This window comes from Lactuca sativa, chromosome 4 (assembly GCF_002870075.4).
Source record: "Lactuca sativa cultivar Salinas chromosome 4, Lsat_Salinas_v11, whole genome shotgun sequence".
NCBI classification, from domain to species: Eukaryota; Viridiplantae; Streptophyta; class Magnoliopsida; order Asterales; family Asteraceae; genus Lactuca; species Lactuca sativa.
In genome coordinates, this window is record NC_056626.2 from 76,955,294 (window position 1) to 76,973,690 (window position 18,397).

The 18,397-nt window shown below is 31.8% G+C and overlaps 1 protein-coding gene across 1 annotated transcript; it reads right to left on the minus strand.

The window, feature by feature from the left end:
• Positions 1 to 14,530: 14,530 nt before the first annotated feature.
• On the minus strand, positions 14,531 to 18,043 carry LOC111885066 (calmodulin-binding receptor kinase CaMRLK). The gene is made up of 2 exons (XM_023881358.3): positions 16,376 to 18,043; positions 14,531 to 15,405 (listed from the first exon to the last, which is right to left on the minus strand). Exons 1-2 carry the CDS (start codon positions 17,823 to 17,825, stop codon positions 14,780 to 14,782), a joined length of 2,076 nt encoding a protein of 691 aa, XP_023737126.1. The 5' UTR covers positions 17,826 to 18,043; the 3' UTR covers positions 14,531 to 14,779.
• Positions 18,044 to 18,397: the final 354 nt, after the last annotated feature.

An 18,397-nucleotide genomic window follows, 5' to 3' on the forward strand; every position in this document is an offset into this window, starting at 1 on the left:
TGATAGAGCCATTATTCCTCTGGCCCCAATAAAAGTAATGGGTTTTCTATTCATGAAATCCTTGTATGTACAATCCCCTGAACGACCTGGACGTTGGCCATTCGTAAAACTATTTACTCCCCCACCAGAACCATTGTTACTTATTTGGGCCATTGCAGCTGTTACAACGACTATCAATGCGGCATTTTCGTCGTGGGAGGGGGTGGTGGTGGAGGTGGTGCGTTGTTGACATGGCGTGTAGATCTACGGGGCGACATTGTGCTGATAAGGAAATTGAATGAAGAACATAAGTTTTTAGTGTGTTAATAAATTTGTCATTTTTATCAATTTATAAATTCGACTGACCAATCCATGGTTTTGAGTTTGACTCATAGTAAAAGTTTGCATAGCGTTAGATAAAGTTATGAATCTGAGTGGTAGTCAATGAATTTACACACAACGGAATTTCTTCATATATATTAAACACATGCCGAGTTACATTTTGAGTTAGGAAATTTCGACCCTTCTAAGGATCTTTGATAAAGAAGTTAAAGAAAAGTAAGACTTTTAGCCGATGGTCCTATTCTATATCAAAATTTTGGGATTCGGCAAGCACTACTTGCGACGTAGGTTGCGCTTGGTGCTTGATTCCACATCCGATTGCTTTGCTTCCATAAGACGCCTATCGAAGGCGGCTTGTTGTTCCCTCATCTCAGAGAGGGCTGCAATCATTTGTGCTTGGAACGTATCAGTTTGGAGTTGGGCATTATCCTGTGCTCTGTCCAGTCGGCGAATGTCGGAAGTGTGAACCTGTACTTCCACGTTGACTTCACGAATCCGGCTAGCTTGAACCCCGGATTGATAGGACTGGTTGGCTAGCTTGCCCACCATGACTGGGAGTGCTCGATCGGTTGAACCTCCGCCGCGGACATCGTAGAAGTCTCGACACATGTCGTAGGGAGGACACACTCCTTGCTGTTGACTCCAATGGTGGAGGTGACTTCCCCAAACGGGAGTTGGTCCCTGAAAGTTTCTCCTAACAGCAGAAGGTTGAGTGGCTGGTGGGTTGATTACCTCTGGTTCTGAGTCTGTCCCAGAGTCATCCCCTTCATCCAACTCGATAGGTTCTTCATCCTCTTCGGGATCTTCTTCGACCCATCCCCCGTTACCTTGGTTGAGATAGTAGGGGTCTCCATGTGGAATGAATCCAGCCATTTGACTATACGAGAATAGGGTTATAGGAATTGAACAAAACTTGAAACATGTAAAACTAAGCATGTCGATTAAACTATTGCGTGTACCAAATACTCCTATAGTATTTAAATTTATTGTTTGATACTAGTGTTTATTTTTGGTAAATTTTGACTTGTTGCTCACTACGACCATTCCTCGACATACGTTAGTCTAATCTCGAATAAATATAGTTGATTAGGCTATATTCGTCCCAAATCCGATTACATATTTCGAGGTCAAATCGTAGTTTCCAACTTGTCTTAATACTTCTTGTATAGTTTTAACCATGAAAATATATTGTTGTATGCATGTACTTGTACTTTTACGACCCAAAACAATCTAGATTAAATGAAACGAGGCTTTAGGTGTAAAAACGTTTTGTCAGAGAGTTTTAGTCCCTTGCGCATTTATAGTTTGTATATCTTATGTGGTTCGATATACTTAGTTCACTATAAACAATGCTCTGATACCAATCTGTCACACCCCCAAACCAGAACGGCGGAATCGTTCGAGGGCGGATGAACTTCATGTAGTATCGAAACAGTTCATACATAGTAAAGAAAGTAACACAACCATCATATATATATATATATATATATATATATATATATATATATATATATATATATATATATATATATATAATTTGAAAGTTTACAGTGTAGAAAGTACTTTTTTCAAAAGAAATTACAATATGATGTCAAAATGAAATTAAACTAACGCCGCAGCGTCCCTTCTTCAAAAGTAGTAGTTTACATGTATTACTGAATCCCTGAGAAATACAAGTAGTTTTGAAAGAGTAGGTCAACATTTAAGCTGGTGAGTTCATAAGTATTTAGTAACAATGTTTGTATGAAATAGAATGAAAATGGTTTGTACATGTTTAAATTTTCCTAGAAAATCCCATATTTTCTACTATAGAAGATGGTAGTTTAATTGTTCCAAAACTGTGATGCAATAGTGCTTTTCATGCCTAAAATAGTAGGTTTATGTATAAATCATTAAGGCATTTGAAAAACCCCATAAATCAATGTGTTTTTAATACTCCATGTGAGTCTTATAACCATGCTATTTGACCAGGATGCCTATAACAACGTTCTTCAGGCGTTGGAAAGTTATGACATTTGTCACCCCAGGCCTACCGACCTAGCTGTAGCTAACAGCTTAGGTGCGGGATTGTCAATCCCGTATAGATCTATACACAAGTATCACGCTCCCCCTACAAGGGATTATGGTATATAATACATGACTTAAATGCATACTCGAAAGTACGTGAAATGTCTCACAAAACTTAGTATAAAACAGATTTACGTATGAAAATGTCCATTTGTTCGTGTATATGAAAGTATCTTTTTGATATAGTGTTTCTAGTATGTAAATGTTCATGATTTTCTCGTAAACTATAACTATTATAGTTTTTCAAAGTGTGTGTTTCGTTTGTATAGTAAACCCTAGTGTAATGCTCACTTGTTATGAAAAGTATAACATTTAAAGCGACATAAATGATCACATATACTTAAAGTATAAATAAAGTGTTTGATTCGTATATACATATATAAACATGTTTTATTTCCAAAAGACAAGATGTTATTGAGAATATATATTGCATACGAAAGTTCCTATGTAGTAGTTATGAATCACATATGATTCACTTGATAAAAGGAGTATATAGTGAAACTTTATGTTACACATGATAATAACCGTGTGTTTACTTGTATTCCCCCCCTTAAAATTTTATAAAAAGCATTGATAAAACATTTGAAAGTGTAGTTTATAGGGGTACGAACTCACTTGGTTGATTGAAGATAGTGAGATGAAAATTGAGCAGAACTTCGGCTTGTGAAAGTCGATTTTCTCGGAATTCTCGGGAATCTCAGGAATGCAAAACCTTCCTTCGGGACTTGTACGCGAATACCGGGGCTTCGGGAGGGTCTCGGAGGCTTAAAAGCAGAGTTTCAGCACAAGAGAAGAGAGAATTGAGCACTAGAACTCGAAACCATCGGTTTCTATTTATAGGCTGAGTTTTGGGGTCTCACGTCGTGAGGCTGAGTCAGCCTCGGATTTTATGTCCCGAACTTGTAAAATCCGTAACTTTTGCATACGAGCTCCAATTTCAACGTTCTTTATATGCACGCGTAGGTGTGAAAAGGCTCTACAACTCTCGTTTAGACTTCATCGGCATATTTTGAATTTATTTTTATTATATCATTTTTAACGGGTCGGGACACGAAAAGTCCGTTAAAAATCCATAACTTCTTCATCCGCTGTCCGTTTTCGTTAGACTTTTCACCGTAGCGCTACTATTGTTGGGACCTTCGATTCTCATTTAGGTTGTTTCGGCCAAAAGTCTATTGATCTCTATTGCGAGTTTTTAGCTGTCTACTGCTATATCCAGATTTTGGAAAAATCATAACTTCCCCATACGAAGTCAGATTTGGACGTTCTTTTTACGTACCTTTACAGTTTAATGATATCTACAACATTCATTTAGATACTTAAGGCTAAAAACTATTGTATTGAAACTTCGCGTTTTTCGTTTAATCGGTGTTGTCGGTTTTCTCGGAAATCTTAGAATGGTCATAACTTCTTCGTTATAACTCGGATTTTAGTGTTTTTAGTGTTTCTGTAAACCTTGACACAATATCTAACATAGTAGGTAACCCAATAGAGACTTTTGTACATTTTATTTTCAAATTTAATTTCATTATTTTAAAAGTGGTTACAATACTTGACTTTTTAAGTCATTACATAGAGTCGAAATATCGTGTTGTCACATCATGCCATGTAGCCACTTATAGAGACTTCCACCTTGAGAAATGTGCATGGCCACCAACCATGGACATGTGATGCACTCAACACACATAGAGCACCTTCTCATTAAGAGAGCACATTTGTCCAACTAGGAGCACTTTTAGATAGAGACAATGCCTTCAGGAGATGCCAACACATCCATAGGGCACCTTCACACTCCATTAGGAACATCCTCCAACCCTATCACTTCTCCTGTGCGCATTTTCGGCCTTGGCACAACTTTGGGCCCATCTTAAACCTTGGTGCACCTCTAGGGCACATCATCAGTCTCGACACGCCATTATGGCGCATTTCAACTTTGGCATACCTTAAGGGAGCATCATATTTATGGACACAATCATCGATTACATCCGCAACACATCATGAGCACACTTTGATAAGCTAGACCACACTTTGGTCACATACAGCACCTTTGATCACCTAGAGCACACTTTGGTTAACGTAGCACACCTTTTCTCACCAAGAGCACACCTTGATCACCTAAAGCACCTTTGCTCACCAAGAGCACACTTTGATCTCAAATGCTCAAGTCACATTTTAACAATATCAACCTTAACTTGAGTATTCTCAGAATGACTCTAGAAACCAAGAACTTCCTTTCTCTATTACCAATTTACTTCGAATGGACTTAACACCTACATAATTCAACCATGTCCAAGCAAAGCTTGAACTTATCCATGGGCAATGACGTATTCAACGTGTCTTCTAAAGTCTGATGGGTTTTGAGAAGCTAAAAATGATTTTTTTTAAAACAACAAATTTAAGCGGAAACGGAAGCAAACTTAAAAAATAAATATTTTTAGATCATTTTAACAACACCACCAAGGATCCATTTACATTATAAGAAAGATTATGACAACCATAGGGTGTTAAGAAGATAACATTTGAAGACTTTGATCCCACTTGGTTTTGGGCAGTTGATGAAGATGGCAAAAACTCAAGATAGAGTTTATCTATAATGTATCCACCAACAAATATAAGACACCATGAATGCTAGTTTAAACTAAAACGATACAAACTGTCATCATAATGATTACGAACTTAACTTTCAGAATTATAACAAACACGTTGTCTTTTTGTGGTCAATCAAATATCAACTAATTCTAACAATATCTTTCTTGTCCTACCACAAGTTTGTTAATCTCTGCATATCCATTACCAATCCACTTTCGTGTTTCTTTTAATTTTTTCTTAGTATCAACTATCAATTCTTCATCTTATTTCACCTTTGCCGAGAGACCGTTTGTACGTTCATTAAGTATATGATTCTTTTTTGAGTCTCTTCGGTTGACTTCTTCAGCTTGCGCCATCGCTTCGAATATATAATTGGACATCTTAGTTGGTAGTAGCTCACTCATGCCACCAAAAAATGGGTTAACAATTGAACAAATATAATAATCTTTTTATTTACAATGTCTAACACCATGTTCACGTAAATTCATTTATATTGAATAAGGGAATCTTTAAAATTAAAACATTAAGCACTATATATAGCATTTAAGTAAGGTGGTTAGTAGGGTGTAAATATTTTTAATTTAAGTTATTAAGAAGGTGATAGGGTGAAAAATAAATATGCTTACTTAACTGTCATTGTATTAGAAAAAAAGATAATGTTTTGACTATTTCTCAGAGGAGATCATCGATTGATCGTCATTTCATATGTGAAAGGGTCGAATAATTATCAATTACTAGAAGTCGTTATTTCTCATACTACATTTATGAAATTGATGGCTACATAGGAGATTTGACAACTTTTTAATTATTTATATGGAAATATATAATGTAAATAAAATTAGACATGTTTATTTTTTTTCTCTTTTAAAAAATACGACAAAGAATCCATCCTAAAACCTATCATGTGAAGATAATTCGCAAATCATTAGTAACATTTTGAATTTAAATTTGAACCCTATCATATGCATCATGTTCATGTGTATAAGTAAAGCATATCCAAGCTAATGTAATATGGTCTATCTCACTAAAACACTTTGTAACACCTAGTGTAATTATTAAAGTAGTTATTAATACAATTATTTATTTTACAAACAGAAAGAAACCTGTTTTAAAATATAATAAAATGTTAAATATTTATCATGAATTATTTATTTTACAAATAGACTCGTTAATCTTATTTATGTTAAGGTTTTAAATTTGAACTCTTTAAGGTTGAGGGGAGGAAAGCCTCATTAGCCCAACACCAACTAGAATTAGCTCGACACATCGAATCAGACTCAAGAGCCCATACCACTTGTCCACTTCTCATCTCGGTACTTAAAAGTTAAAAAGTGCCAAAGTAAAACTTGTTAAAAAAAAAATTAAACATCTACTTTAATAAATGAAAGGTTTTTGTTGTCTCATGTTATATTTCCATTCAATTTGTCAAATGTTATTTTATGATTATTTTCAATTAATTTTTTTCCACATGTCATTTTATGAGTTTTTTATTTTAATAAATTTCACATAATATTTTAATGTAATAATTACAATAAATATAGTAATAAATGAATATTAATTTCATTAATAAACTTTCTTTTTTATTTCAAAATTTCCAAGTTAAAGCTCATTAATTTATTTTGTTTATTTATTTAAATGTAAATGATAAAAAAATCAATTTTAATAATTCATTATTTTTCTTTTTTTCTTATAAATCCAAAGTTCTTAAATATTGAAACATATATATATATATATATATATATATATATATATATATATATATATATATATATATATATATATATATATATATATATATATAGGTTCAGGTTCATTTGAGACCATTCTAATTTTGTGAGACCGTGAGACCAAATCTAAAAATAATTTTAAAATGCAAAATAAATGGAAAAATCCAAAAATTCTTTTTTTAAATGTTATTTTCGGAACTTGAATTAACTAAAAAAAATATTAAAAAAATATAAAAAAAATAAAATAAAAAATAAAAAAAAATCCGTTTTTTTTTTTGAAAAATACGTGAAATATTCTAAATAGAGTATTTCACTGACATATTCTAAAAAATAATTTTAAAATGCAAAATAAATGGAAAAATCTAAAACTTCTTTTTTTAAATATTATTTTCGGAACTTGAACTAATTAAAAAAAATAAAAAAAAATTAAAAAAAAATTCTATTTTTTTTGAAAAATACGTGAAATATTCTAAATAGAATATTACACTGTACATATTCTAAAAATAATTTTAAAATGCAAAATAAATGGAAAAATCAAAAAATTCTTTTTTTAAATATTATTTTCGGAATATGAATTAACTAAAAAAAATAAAAAAAAATAAACAAATGCGTCTCACGGTCTCACAAAATATAAGTGGTCTCAAATGAACCTAACCCTATATATATATATATATATATATATATATATATATATATATATATATATATATATATATATATATATATATATATATATATATATATATCATAAAGAAGCCACAATTAAATATTTTAAGTCTATAAAGTTGAAAATTAATATATCTACTATAGTCTCTAGTATAAAAAACTATGCCATGTCATTAAATATAACTGATATTTTGTTAATTTTTTTTAAAAGAAGATCATATATCCATTCGTATGTTTATTTTTTAGAATGTACATATATTATATCCCCACTTTGTACTAAAATATTTAAATATGTATTATTTCTTTCTATATCTTAATACTGTATTATCATTATATAGTTAATATTTTATGGAACTATATAATACGGTCGAACTTGTTATCTGTTTGTCTTCTTTGTTGTAATTTTATTTAGCAAAATTGATTATATTTAAAAAATAGCTACAAGGCTTCCATTCGATAGTAATTTTTTTTAACTAAATCATTGGGAGTGGGACCAAAAATATTTAATCACAAAATATAAAAAATACAAAGTAGTACAAGAACCACGACTCACCAAGTTGTAAGTTGTAAGTTTGCACCAAAGCAATTGTTGTAGAGTGAGTAAGTGACTCGTTGTTTGTGGCTGTCTGTGGCTCCATAAAATATAAGAATGGAAGGTTAACTTAATACATAAAACTACCGGGTATACCTCTCATGCCAAGCCCAAGGATGTGTTGCTCAGGCTTGTCTAAGGCCAATCTGTAGATATTTCTATGCATTGAAGGAAAAATTTAATAATGCCCTTATTTGTATAAAAATAGTACAAAACACAAAAATACCATCAATTAGGAACAGCAAAAGCAAAATGAAAAATGGCCACAATAATATATCAAAAGACAAAGTGTCATCTTGTATGTACACATGAATTCAACTTCTTATAGTAAGCATCTTTGTATGAAAGTAAACTATAACAAAGTTGTTGTCTTGTCGGTTGTCATTGCCAATGTTAAAGAATTTAGATTCGTTACACATTCAAAATTACCATCTTGTCACTGCCAATGTATGAAAGCAAACTAACAAAATTACCATCTTGTCACTATCTTTTTCTCATATTTCTGTAACTGAAAGTTCAAGTGAATTTTTTTTAGAGTACAAACAACATAAACTTTTTTTGTATAAGATATATGCCAATTGTTGTCATAGTTCTCTGCAGTTGAAAGTATGTGTGACTCCATCATTAGCCATCAAAATTTATAATCAAAATACAAAATGATAATAAAAAGTACCAATTATAATCCCAAAACCAAATCACCATATATGCTTAAAAAAAAAAAAAACTTAAATACATTTACGGATTTGACTCCATCATATAAAAGCACATGACTGGTTCTAATGATTTAAATATCTTCAAATGCTTAGAACGAGTCAGAAAAAAAAGGTCTTATCATTATTATAATTTTTTTTTATTTTTAAATAAATATATAATATAATAAAAAAATTTAAACCCTATACAGCTGTCCACTTTCTCCTTCCACCCATAAAAAAACACTATCTAATATTTCTACCACAAGACAAAAACTAAAGCATGAACTCATAAATTGAATCACTATATATGATTCAAAGAAACTCAACAAATACACTTACTGACGGTTATTTCAGTGTCTTGACATAAAACTCACCAAATGAGATCAAAATTCCAATCACTCTTACAAGATTAAAATTAATGTAATTATTAATTTCGGATTTGGGAATCCCCATTAACGTAATTGTTAATTTGGGATTAAGCAAGCTTGAATCGACATCCTCTTTCCACAAGCTCGGATTAAGAAAGTTTGATAATAAAGAGTTTATTCTGATGCACCGATGCCCAAGAATCAAAAATTACATTACAAGAATACAAGAAATATGAAATTTGTTGCCTTTAGTTTATACTTGAATGAATAATAAATGCCTTTTTAATTACCAATGCACTGACATATCCAATAAATAATAATCGTGAAGCAACAAGCCTGATAGAATATCGACTCCTCATCTTCTTCTCTTAGGCGTTGAATTTTAATTTTGCCACTCACATTTTCGGTTTCACGAACGCCAATTCCCAGGCTTTAAAAACTGATGTGTCGTGGATAAATTTTGGGCCCAATTACATTATTACTCATAATAAGATTATGCCGCTCAACTGCTCAAGGTCGATGTTTTGGGCCGTGGATCAAGTCGCCCGACCTTTTGGACAGGCCCATGGTAGTGCTAATGTACCATTTATTTGGATGCATGACATTGCCCTTCTTTCGTATGGTTGGTCCATATATGATTTGGCGCTTTGCCACAACTCACAAAGCTGAACTCCTTCAAAAAAAAAAAAAAAAAAAAAAAAATTTGTTGGAAACTTAAATGTTTTTTCCCCATAAATTAACTATGTAAATACCATAAATTGTATACAATTTTCATACAACTATTCTACGTTTTTATTCTCATAAACATATTACAAAACACTCGAAAGATGGAGCTTTTTTGGGTTCATCTTCATGAGATGTTTTTCAATACATTTGTTCAAGTGTTAGGCAACATGATCGATCAAGAAACGGAAAGTTTGAATGTCATCTGAAGGAACAAAGTTGTAATAAACAAAGATCGAGCATGTGCTAACGAACTTCTGGTAGTGATTACTTTGTTGATGATTGATTGAACGACCATAATTCATTCAAACAACGGTTCCATTTGAGCATACAAATATTTCTATGCATAGCCAACCATTTGGATACAAATTCTTTTAGTTGAGATAGGATTATAAATTAAACAAAATTTTACTACACTTTAAAATTATACACTTGCAATTCGGCGTTTAGCATTAAACATCACTACCGACGCACTGGATGAATATATGAAGATGTAGGAGATAATAGGACGAGAATGTTCATATTTGTTTTGTGAACATGTTATAGAGCTTTGCGGAAATATATATTTACAAGAAGTGATGTTGAACAATTATATGATGCACATAAAGCACACACATAATTTCCTAGGAATGTTTGGAAATATTGATTGTATTATGCATTTGGCATAAGAAAACTGTTTCAATGCATGACAAAATCAATTCAGACGAGAGAGATGATAATGGAATCCTGTAATATTAGAAGTAGTGGTGTCACATGATCTATGATTTTGTCGTTCATACTTTTGTATGGAGGTTAAACAATGACAAATGTTCTTTAACGAGTAGTTGATATTCAACGATATTTCGTTGGGAAAAGAACCGATTTGTTGTGGACGGAAATCAATACATGCATAAGTATTACCTTGCCCATTGCTACAAACTCTACTTAAACAATTGTGCTATTTGTATCTCCTATTTTTTATAAAATCAAAGTTTGAACTCATGTGATGATTTTTAGTAAAACGACTTGGTGACATTAAAATCATCAATCAATAACTTATAAACACCTAAAATAAATAAAAAATAAAAAATAATAACTCCATAAGATTAAAAAACTGAAAAACCAAGGAATTAATTCCTTTACACGATAGAAATCGGTTCACCCATACAACACTAAGGTGTTGTTTGTTTTTCTATAAAAACCTCTTCAAACCACTTATTGCTGCGCGACGCAGCACACGTGCAACACTTTCCCTCTCACAGCAGTTTGTTTTTTGGAAGACTTCAGACTACAAAACCTCTGCGCGTGTGCTGCGTGGTGCAACACTTGACTTGCCTCTTCTAACCTCTTCAACTTTCATTTTTTCTAAGTGTTTTTTTTAATAATTTTTATATAACTTTTTTTTTTAGTTTTTTTTTTAAAACTTTGATTTTCTTAAATTTTTATTTATGGATGTGACACATATTATTTTTATAATTTCCACGATTTTTTAACATGATTTTTTAAATTTTTTTACCGTTTTATTAATTTTTCAATTTTAGTTGCATCTTTTTTAACGTGTGTAATTTTTTACGAACTTTGTAGACAATGTTTGCAATACTTTCTTAATTTTTTTTATTATTTCCTTTTTTAATGTTTTTTAAAATTAGTTTTTTTTTCTAGAATAAAACTATTAGCTTCTTTTACATTTTTTAAAGTTTTTTTAAGAAAAAAAGTTTTATATTTTTGTTTTTTTACATGTTCTTTTTATTATTATTTCAATGTTTTAAAACTAGAATTATTAAATTTCGGTGTTGAGAACTATTTTCAGTTTATAAAATTAGTTTATTTAAATTTCAGTTTATTGCAGCAGTCTGCAGATGTTAAAAACAAACATGCTTCTTATTATAGGCTGCAGCCATTTGTTCCACCTCTTCTGCTACAGAGGATTGCAGAGGTGGTCCGCAGATTTCATGAATTTTCGTTTCGAAAAAACAAACAGCACCTAAATGTCACCTGTTAATGTGAAATAATTGATTTTTTTTTTCTATATAAAAGTTTTTATAAATAGATGAAATACTTCAATAAATATATGGATACATTTGACGGAGTCTGAAATATAAATAATATAGAGACACATACTATCTCTCACTCAATTATTGCAATTTATATCGTGAAAGAAGCAAATAATACAAAGCCAAATATGTAGTCATATGAAAATAAAAACAATGAGGAAAGACAAAAATAGGTGAAAATGGAGGTCGAGGTCAGGTCCAAAGTAGTTGGGGCTCAGCCACTCATTCGCCTGCTTTTGGTCTTCGTAATTGATTTGTTAACCCATAACACTTGTGTGTACGATATTAGATGTCCTAAATCAATACCATTGGCTTTGTTAGGATGATGTGTTACAAATTAATCGGTTATAATAAAATATTATGTTGTTAAATTAAACATTCAGTAGGATTAAATAACGTTAGCAATTTGACCATATGATTTGTTTTTCTTCTTCCTATATTTTTATATTTTATCAACAAAAAAGTTCTCTAAAAAAACACCATAACTTATTCAGTTATTTTAAAAATAGCTCATTAATTTTGAATTTGCAAAGTTTGCCATTTTTTATTTCAATAATTAAGAGGCATTTGGTTCTAATAATTGTTTTTGGAAAGAACAAAATATGTCAAGTGAGAGTTTGAAAAAATTAAAATATGTTATTCGTGGCCGATAGCGGACATATAATAGAATTAGTTTTTTTTTTTTTTTTTTTTGGTATAGAAATTTGTCAAAGGAATTAAAAATATATTATGTTATATGATCAAAATTTTAAAATGACAAAAATACCATTTTTATTGTGATGGGGTTGTTTGTACAAGTGTGTGTTTTATCAAAAAAAAAATTACTAAAACTTACATTTTAGTCTTTCAAACTCCTTCCAAATTAGTAAAAACACATCGTAAATTCTTCATGGGTTTTGTGATTAATTATCGAATTTGAATTTTAGCATGTGATCACCATTACAAATGAATCATGATTGTTAATTATTTTAAGATATGTGGACAACTTTATTGGGTGTCTTTTGTTTTATGAAAGCAAGATAAGAAGAAGAATATTCGAAAGTGAAAATAAAAGTTAGAAAAGGAATAAAGATATCAAAATAAGCCTAAAAAGAAGAAACACAAAAGAATGGAAAAAAATAGTAATAATTATAATTAAAGGTTTTGGGTGATAAAAAACAATGGACAACAGTACAAACAATTAGTGGGATTTCCCTGCCTCACAAGTCACAACTTACCCACTTCTATTTGTCCACCTCTTTGAATTTATTCCATTTTTATTTTTAATTTCAAGATCGATCAAGTGTTTCATGACTTCATCTGTGTTACGATCGTTATAACTTAATCGACTGAGACTGCAGTTTTGACTATTGTCTCATTAAACGCACATGCTCTCACTATAAACAAACTTATTATTTTTTAAGAATTTAACAGTTTATTCAATGTCCAAATAGAATTTAAAAAGGAATGTTTAGATCAAGTATAACACGAAATAACTAGATAACTTGATAAGTCATTTTGCTAGTGTTCAACAAATTCTGCATATATGTGCATTAAGTAAAGTAAATTTACAAAAACTACTTATTTATGTAAATAAACAAAAAAAAAGTAACTTTAAAAACTTTTTATTCTAAGTAAGTTTAAAAAAATTAACTTATAAAACTCATTATTTAAGTCAACAAGTAAAAAGAGCTTATCAAAAACTTTTTATTTAAGTTAATAAATATTTTAGATATTTTTCTATTTATAAACTAAAAATAATTTATTATTAATGTCAATTGTAAATAAATAAACACTTTAACTAAGCAATTTCAAACACCTCTAATCGTTTTAGTCACCTGGTGTTTACGGTGCTATTTTTTACTTAATAAATTTGAAAAAAATACATAGTTTAAGTTCTTCAATTATATACGAGTTTGTCTCTAGCTTAAATACATATATAACGATTTATAAAGAAACTAAAGAATATAGTTTTTCTTATTCAACATACCTTTTTAAAAATCTGTACTCCATAAATTTTTTGAATTTGTAAGAGGCTATTTGTTAACATTTAGATGGCATCATTTAGAGACATTCAGAGTGTTTGGTACAACCTTTAAACGAATTAAGAGTCTCAGGTTCACCTTTAAAGTCTAAACAGATAAACAACTTAACCATTAAAATAAAATGGTGAAATTGAATAAAATCATTTAGAAGTGACCTATGAATCAGGCGACATTGAGATTCTTTGATATAACATCCGAACAAATTCAACCTTTAAATAGTTAAACAACATTGCATTCTCTAGACATGTAACCAATATTTACCAAACAACCCAAAATATGCCATTATATTGACAAGATTATATATTATTTTATATAGACAACAATTCATTTCGGCAACACTATTATGTCTAATTTATTTCATTTACATGTTTTCTTAGATAACGCGTTATCTTCATAGACAATTGTCGATAAAATAGTTCCCCATATTTAATTACTGTGACATACTTTATTTCTATTAAAAAATTCTAAAACATCATTTGTATTATTGTTTTCCCAATAACCATATGTAGCCTTTTTCTTTTTTTTTTTGTAAGTTTTATTTGTGGTTGAACGAAAGAGTGTTACTATTCATATACAGATTTGACAAAAAATAATATGTATCTAGTAAAAATAAATATTAAAATGATCACCAATCAATTGGTCACATGGTTGTCACGTGACTTTCCTAATGAAGATGCACATTGCATCAGCGACTTATACCTTATGCAATTTTCATGATAAACTTACCATAAATGGAAGTTGGACTTTTCTTCAATTCCAAATATGTACGCATTTGAAAGCAACCAACCATGCAACCACTCTCTCCAGTCAATCAACAAAACTACAAACCAAAACCACTTCTCAAACTAAAAAACCCAAATCCAGGAAAGCGTACAACTTTACATGCAGGATATACAACCCCTAACAAAACAAATTTCCTGGATTTAGCAATCATAGCTCTGGATTCCGATCGACGGCGACAAAACACAAAAAGTCCGTCAGTTTAACTCCGCCGTGATGGGATGAATGTCTTTAAGCATCCCAAGAACCTGCTGCATCGTGGGTCTTTTCCCAGGCGTCTCCGCCGTGCACAGGTACCCAACACGGAGGCACTCCACCATCTCACTCACTGAGTTATCCCCGAGTCGCAGCCTCGAGTCCAATGCATCCACCCCTCGTCCTTCCCTTACCAACTTCCTCGCTTTCACCACCGTTTCTTCCGACCCCGTTTGACCGGTCAACAGCTCGATCAACACAACGCCGAAACTGAACACGTCGGAATCGGTGGTCTGTGCATGGACTCGGTCATGATCATGGCTCAGTCCGATGCCGGCTATACGGGGATCGAGATAATCTGATAGGAGGATGTTTGAAGGAACGAGGTGGCCATGCACCACCGGTGTGGATTGAGCATGGTGGAGATAGGCTAGGCCACGGGCTATTCCGATGGCTATATTGTGACGTGTACGCCACTCCATTTTTTCCGGCGATGATGAGTCGACGGGATACTCCCACGTATCGGTGCTCCAGTCTTCCACGTCAGTTTTGCCGGTTGGGAGCTCTTGTAGCCACCGGTGAAGATCGCCGTTGGCCATGAACTCGTATAACACCAGCTTTTCCTTGCCTATCATTTGCAAAATAACATTATTCAATATTTTATGTAACTCCAAAATTTAAATAAAATGGTGTGATTTCAAATTTTGGAAAACTTAAATGTGTTTTTTTTTGGATTGAATCCATAATAAATGTTGAATAAGTGCAATAAATTCTAAACACCCAACAAACGTACTCAATGATCTTTGAAATAACACTGCACTTTAAATACAAAAGAATAACTATTTAATAAATATCCCTACAAATATCATACAAAGTAGTTGAAATCCATTTTATTTCATAAATGATTTCACCCTTTCTATACTACTTCACATGTCTTGTAGCAATTTCGGGAAGTATGTTATCAATGTTGCATGTTGCATACCTTTTTGCTTAAACCGTCTTTAACAAGTGGGTATATATATATATATATATATATATATATATATATATATATATATATATATATATATATATATATATATATATATATATATATATATATATATATTATAATGATGGTTTTTTGGAGTACTTGTATTCAAAATTTGTGCTTTTTTGTAAATTTTCTGACCAACTTTTCATCTCTGGCCTTTACTGCCCATATCTTCTAGCCTTCACATGTTCAGATTTGACTTTCTACAAATATGGTCAAAATTGAAATACGTGGTAATTTCTTTTAATCAAGTACACTACTACTAGACAACTCAATCACGAAAGCCTACTAGTAACAACCAATAGGGGGCAAATTAGCCATTTAGGACCTCAGAATGCCCATTACTCATTGACAAAAGTTAATATTAACACGAGTTGATATGATAAGTTATAAATATTTGTTTCATGAAAGCGACTTAACAAAAAAATAGTCAGAAAATGTGCGTTCAAGTCGATGTTGTTTTAGCTTTTGGACTTGGTGTTGGCTCATTGTATTGTAGCGTAATAAGATTGTAGTCGTGAATTTCGCAAAAATGGAAAAGTAAATGTGAAAAGACGAAACTAACCTGCAATGCAGTAACCAGAAATGGGTAACAAATTAGGATGCTTGAGCTTTGAGAGGTTTTCAAACATAGATACAGCATCATCATGACTCATCCCTCGAGCATTCTCCAACACCTTGACTGCCACGTGGATCTCACCTGGCAATACGGCTCGATACACGGGCCCACACCTGCCTTCTGCCAGCAAGGACTCTTTCCCAAACTGTGACGTGGCAGCCATCAGGTCCTTGAAAGTAAAACTCATCAATGGCTTCTCAAACATCACCACCGCCGCTGACGACGGTTCCCGGACGTCAACCACCCATGACGAACCGGACTCCGTTTCAAATGAAAACGGACCGGATTTTTCGATCTTGAATGGTTGGTGTTGGTGAACCGGTTTGGAGATTGCCCATTTGTTTCTTTTTGCCATCTTTCTCTTCTTAAATATGCAATATATGCATACACCCATCGCTAATAACACTAAAAATGATATCGAAGATATGATTATGATCCAAATTAACCTCTTTTTCGAACTGGGTTTTTTGTATTCCTTCACGGAATTTGGATCTTTGGGGTTACTATGCGCTGAAAGAATCTGGTGTGGCTTCACATGTGATTCTTTTGGATGATGAACAGAAACAGGAACAGTAGCAGTATGATTCACGGAAGTGTTTGAAAATTTGAACAACATTCCAGAGTTAATGAAAGAAGAATTTCCAAATCTTTGAACTTTATCATAAGGCAATACACCAGAGAAATTATTGAACGAGATGTTCAAGAAATTGATGTTCGAAAGTGGAGGGAAATCATCGGGAAATGTGCCACTCATATGATTGTTTGCAACATCCAAGAACTCTAATGAGGTCAGATTCGAGATGGGTTTTAAATCACCTGAGATATTACAGCTCGAAAGATCAAGATGTTGGAGTTTCTTGACAGAATTTAAACCAAAAGGTAAAACCTTTAAGTTATTATAAGACATATCAAGAACCGATAGGTTTGAGAAATTGGACAGATGAGCTAAGTTAGTGAACCTGTTAAAAGAAAGATTCAGAACTTGAATCGAACTCAAACCCGACCCGGATTCAAACCCGATTGTACCTCCAAGCTTGTTCTTCGACAGATTTACTTCAACTAAATTTGGAATCGACCAAAACCATGATGGTATATAACCTTTAAGAGAGTTGTTCGAAAGGTTAATGGTGTGGATGTGAGTTAAGTTCTTGAGGAACTTCCATGAAAGAGCTCCAGTAAGGTTTCTTGACGACAGATTAATCTCCGAGATTTGCGAGTTTGAGCAGACTAACCATGAAGAATTGAAATTGTAAACAGACATGAAGGCCTTCGAGATGATAACATGGTCTGTGTTGTTGCAATTTGCTGATTCTGATAACATAAAGAACGTCGAAAGAACCAGTGTTGTAACGAAACATGAAAAAAGATTCATATTCTTCGTGGGTCTTTGCAGCATTAGATGCTTGATCTTGTTGTTACTGTTGCTTTCATGGAGTTTAAGGGGTTTTTTTTGAAGCTGATAGAGGAGTAGATATGGTGGAGTTAGAAAGAGATAGAGGGAAGTGGAGTTGAAATGGTGGAAGAAGGTTTGGTTTTGTGAAGAAGAGTCATAAATTGAATAAAATAATATTAAAATAGTTTGTCACTTGGGATTTGATAAGCGTAACTCAAACATAAGGATACAAAACAAAGGCATTATCTGATTGTAATATGTCATAGTTATTCTATTTATTCATTATCAAATACATTTACATGTATTTTTTAGATTATTATATTATAAAGTATCTTATATTGATAAGATTTCGTTCTAGGCTTGCAATTGGTACTTCAAAATGTAGATTTTTTTACCCAACTCTGTAAATTGTGTTATTATATTATTATATTTTGTTATGAAATTATTTATAGTTATATATTAGAATATTAATTTACTATATTTCTTGAATGTTTATTCTAGTGATTAGCATGTGATAATTCATATTTAATTGTGCATCGTTTAAGGAGACGTATATTCTTTTGATATTAATATTA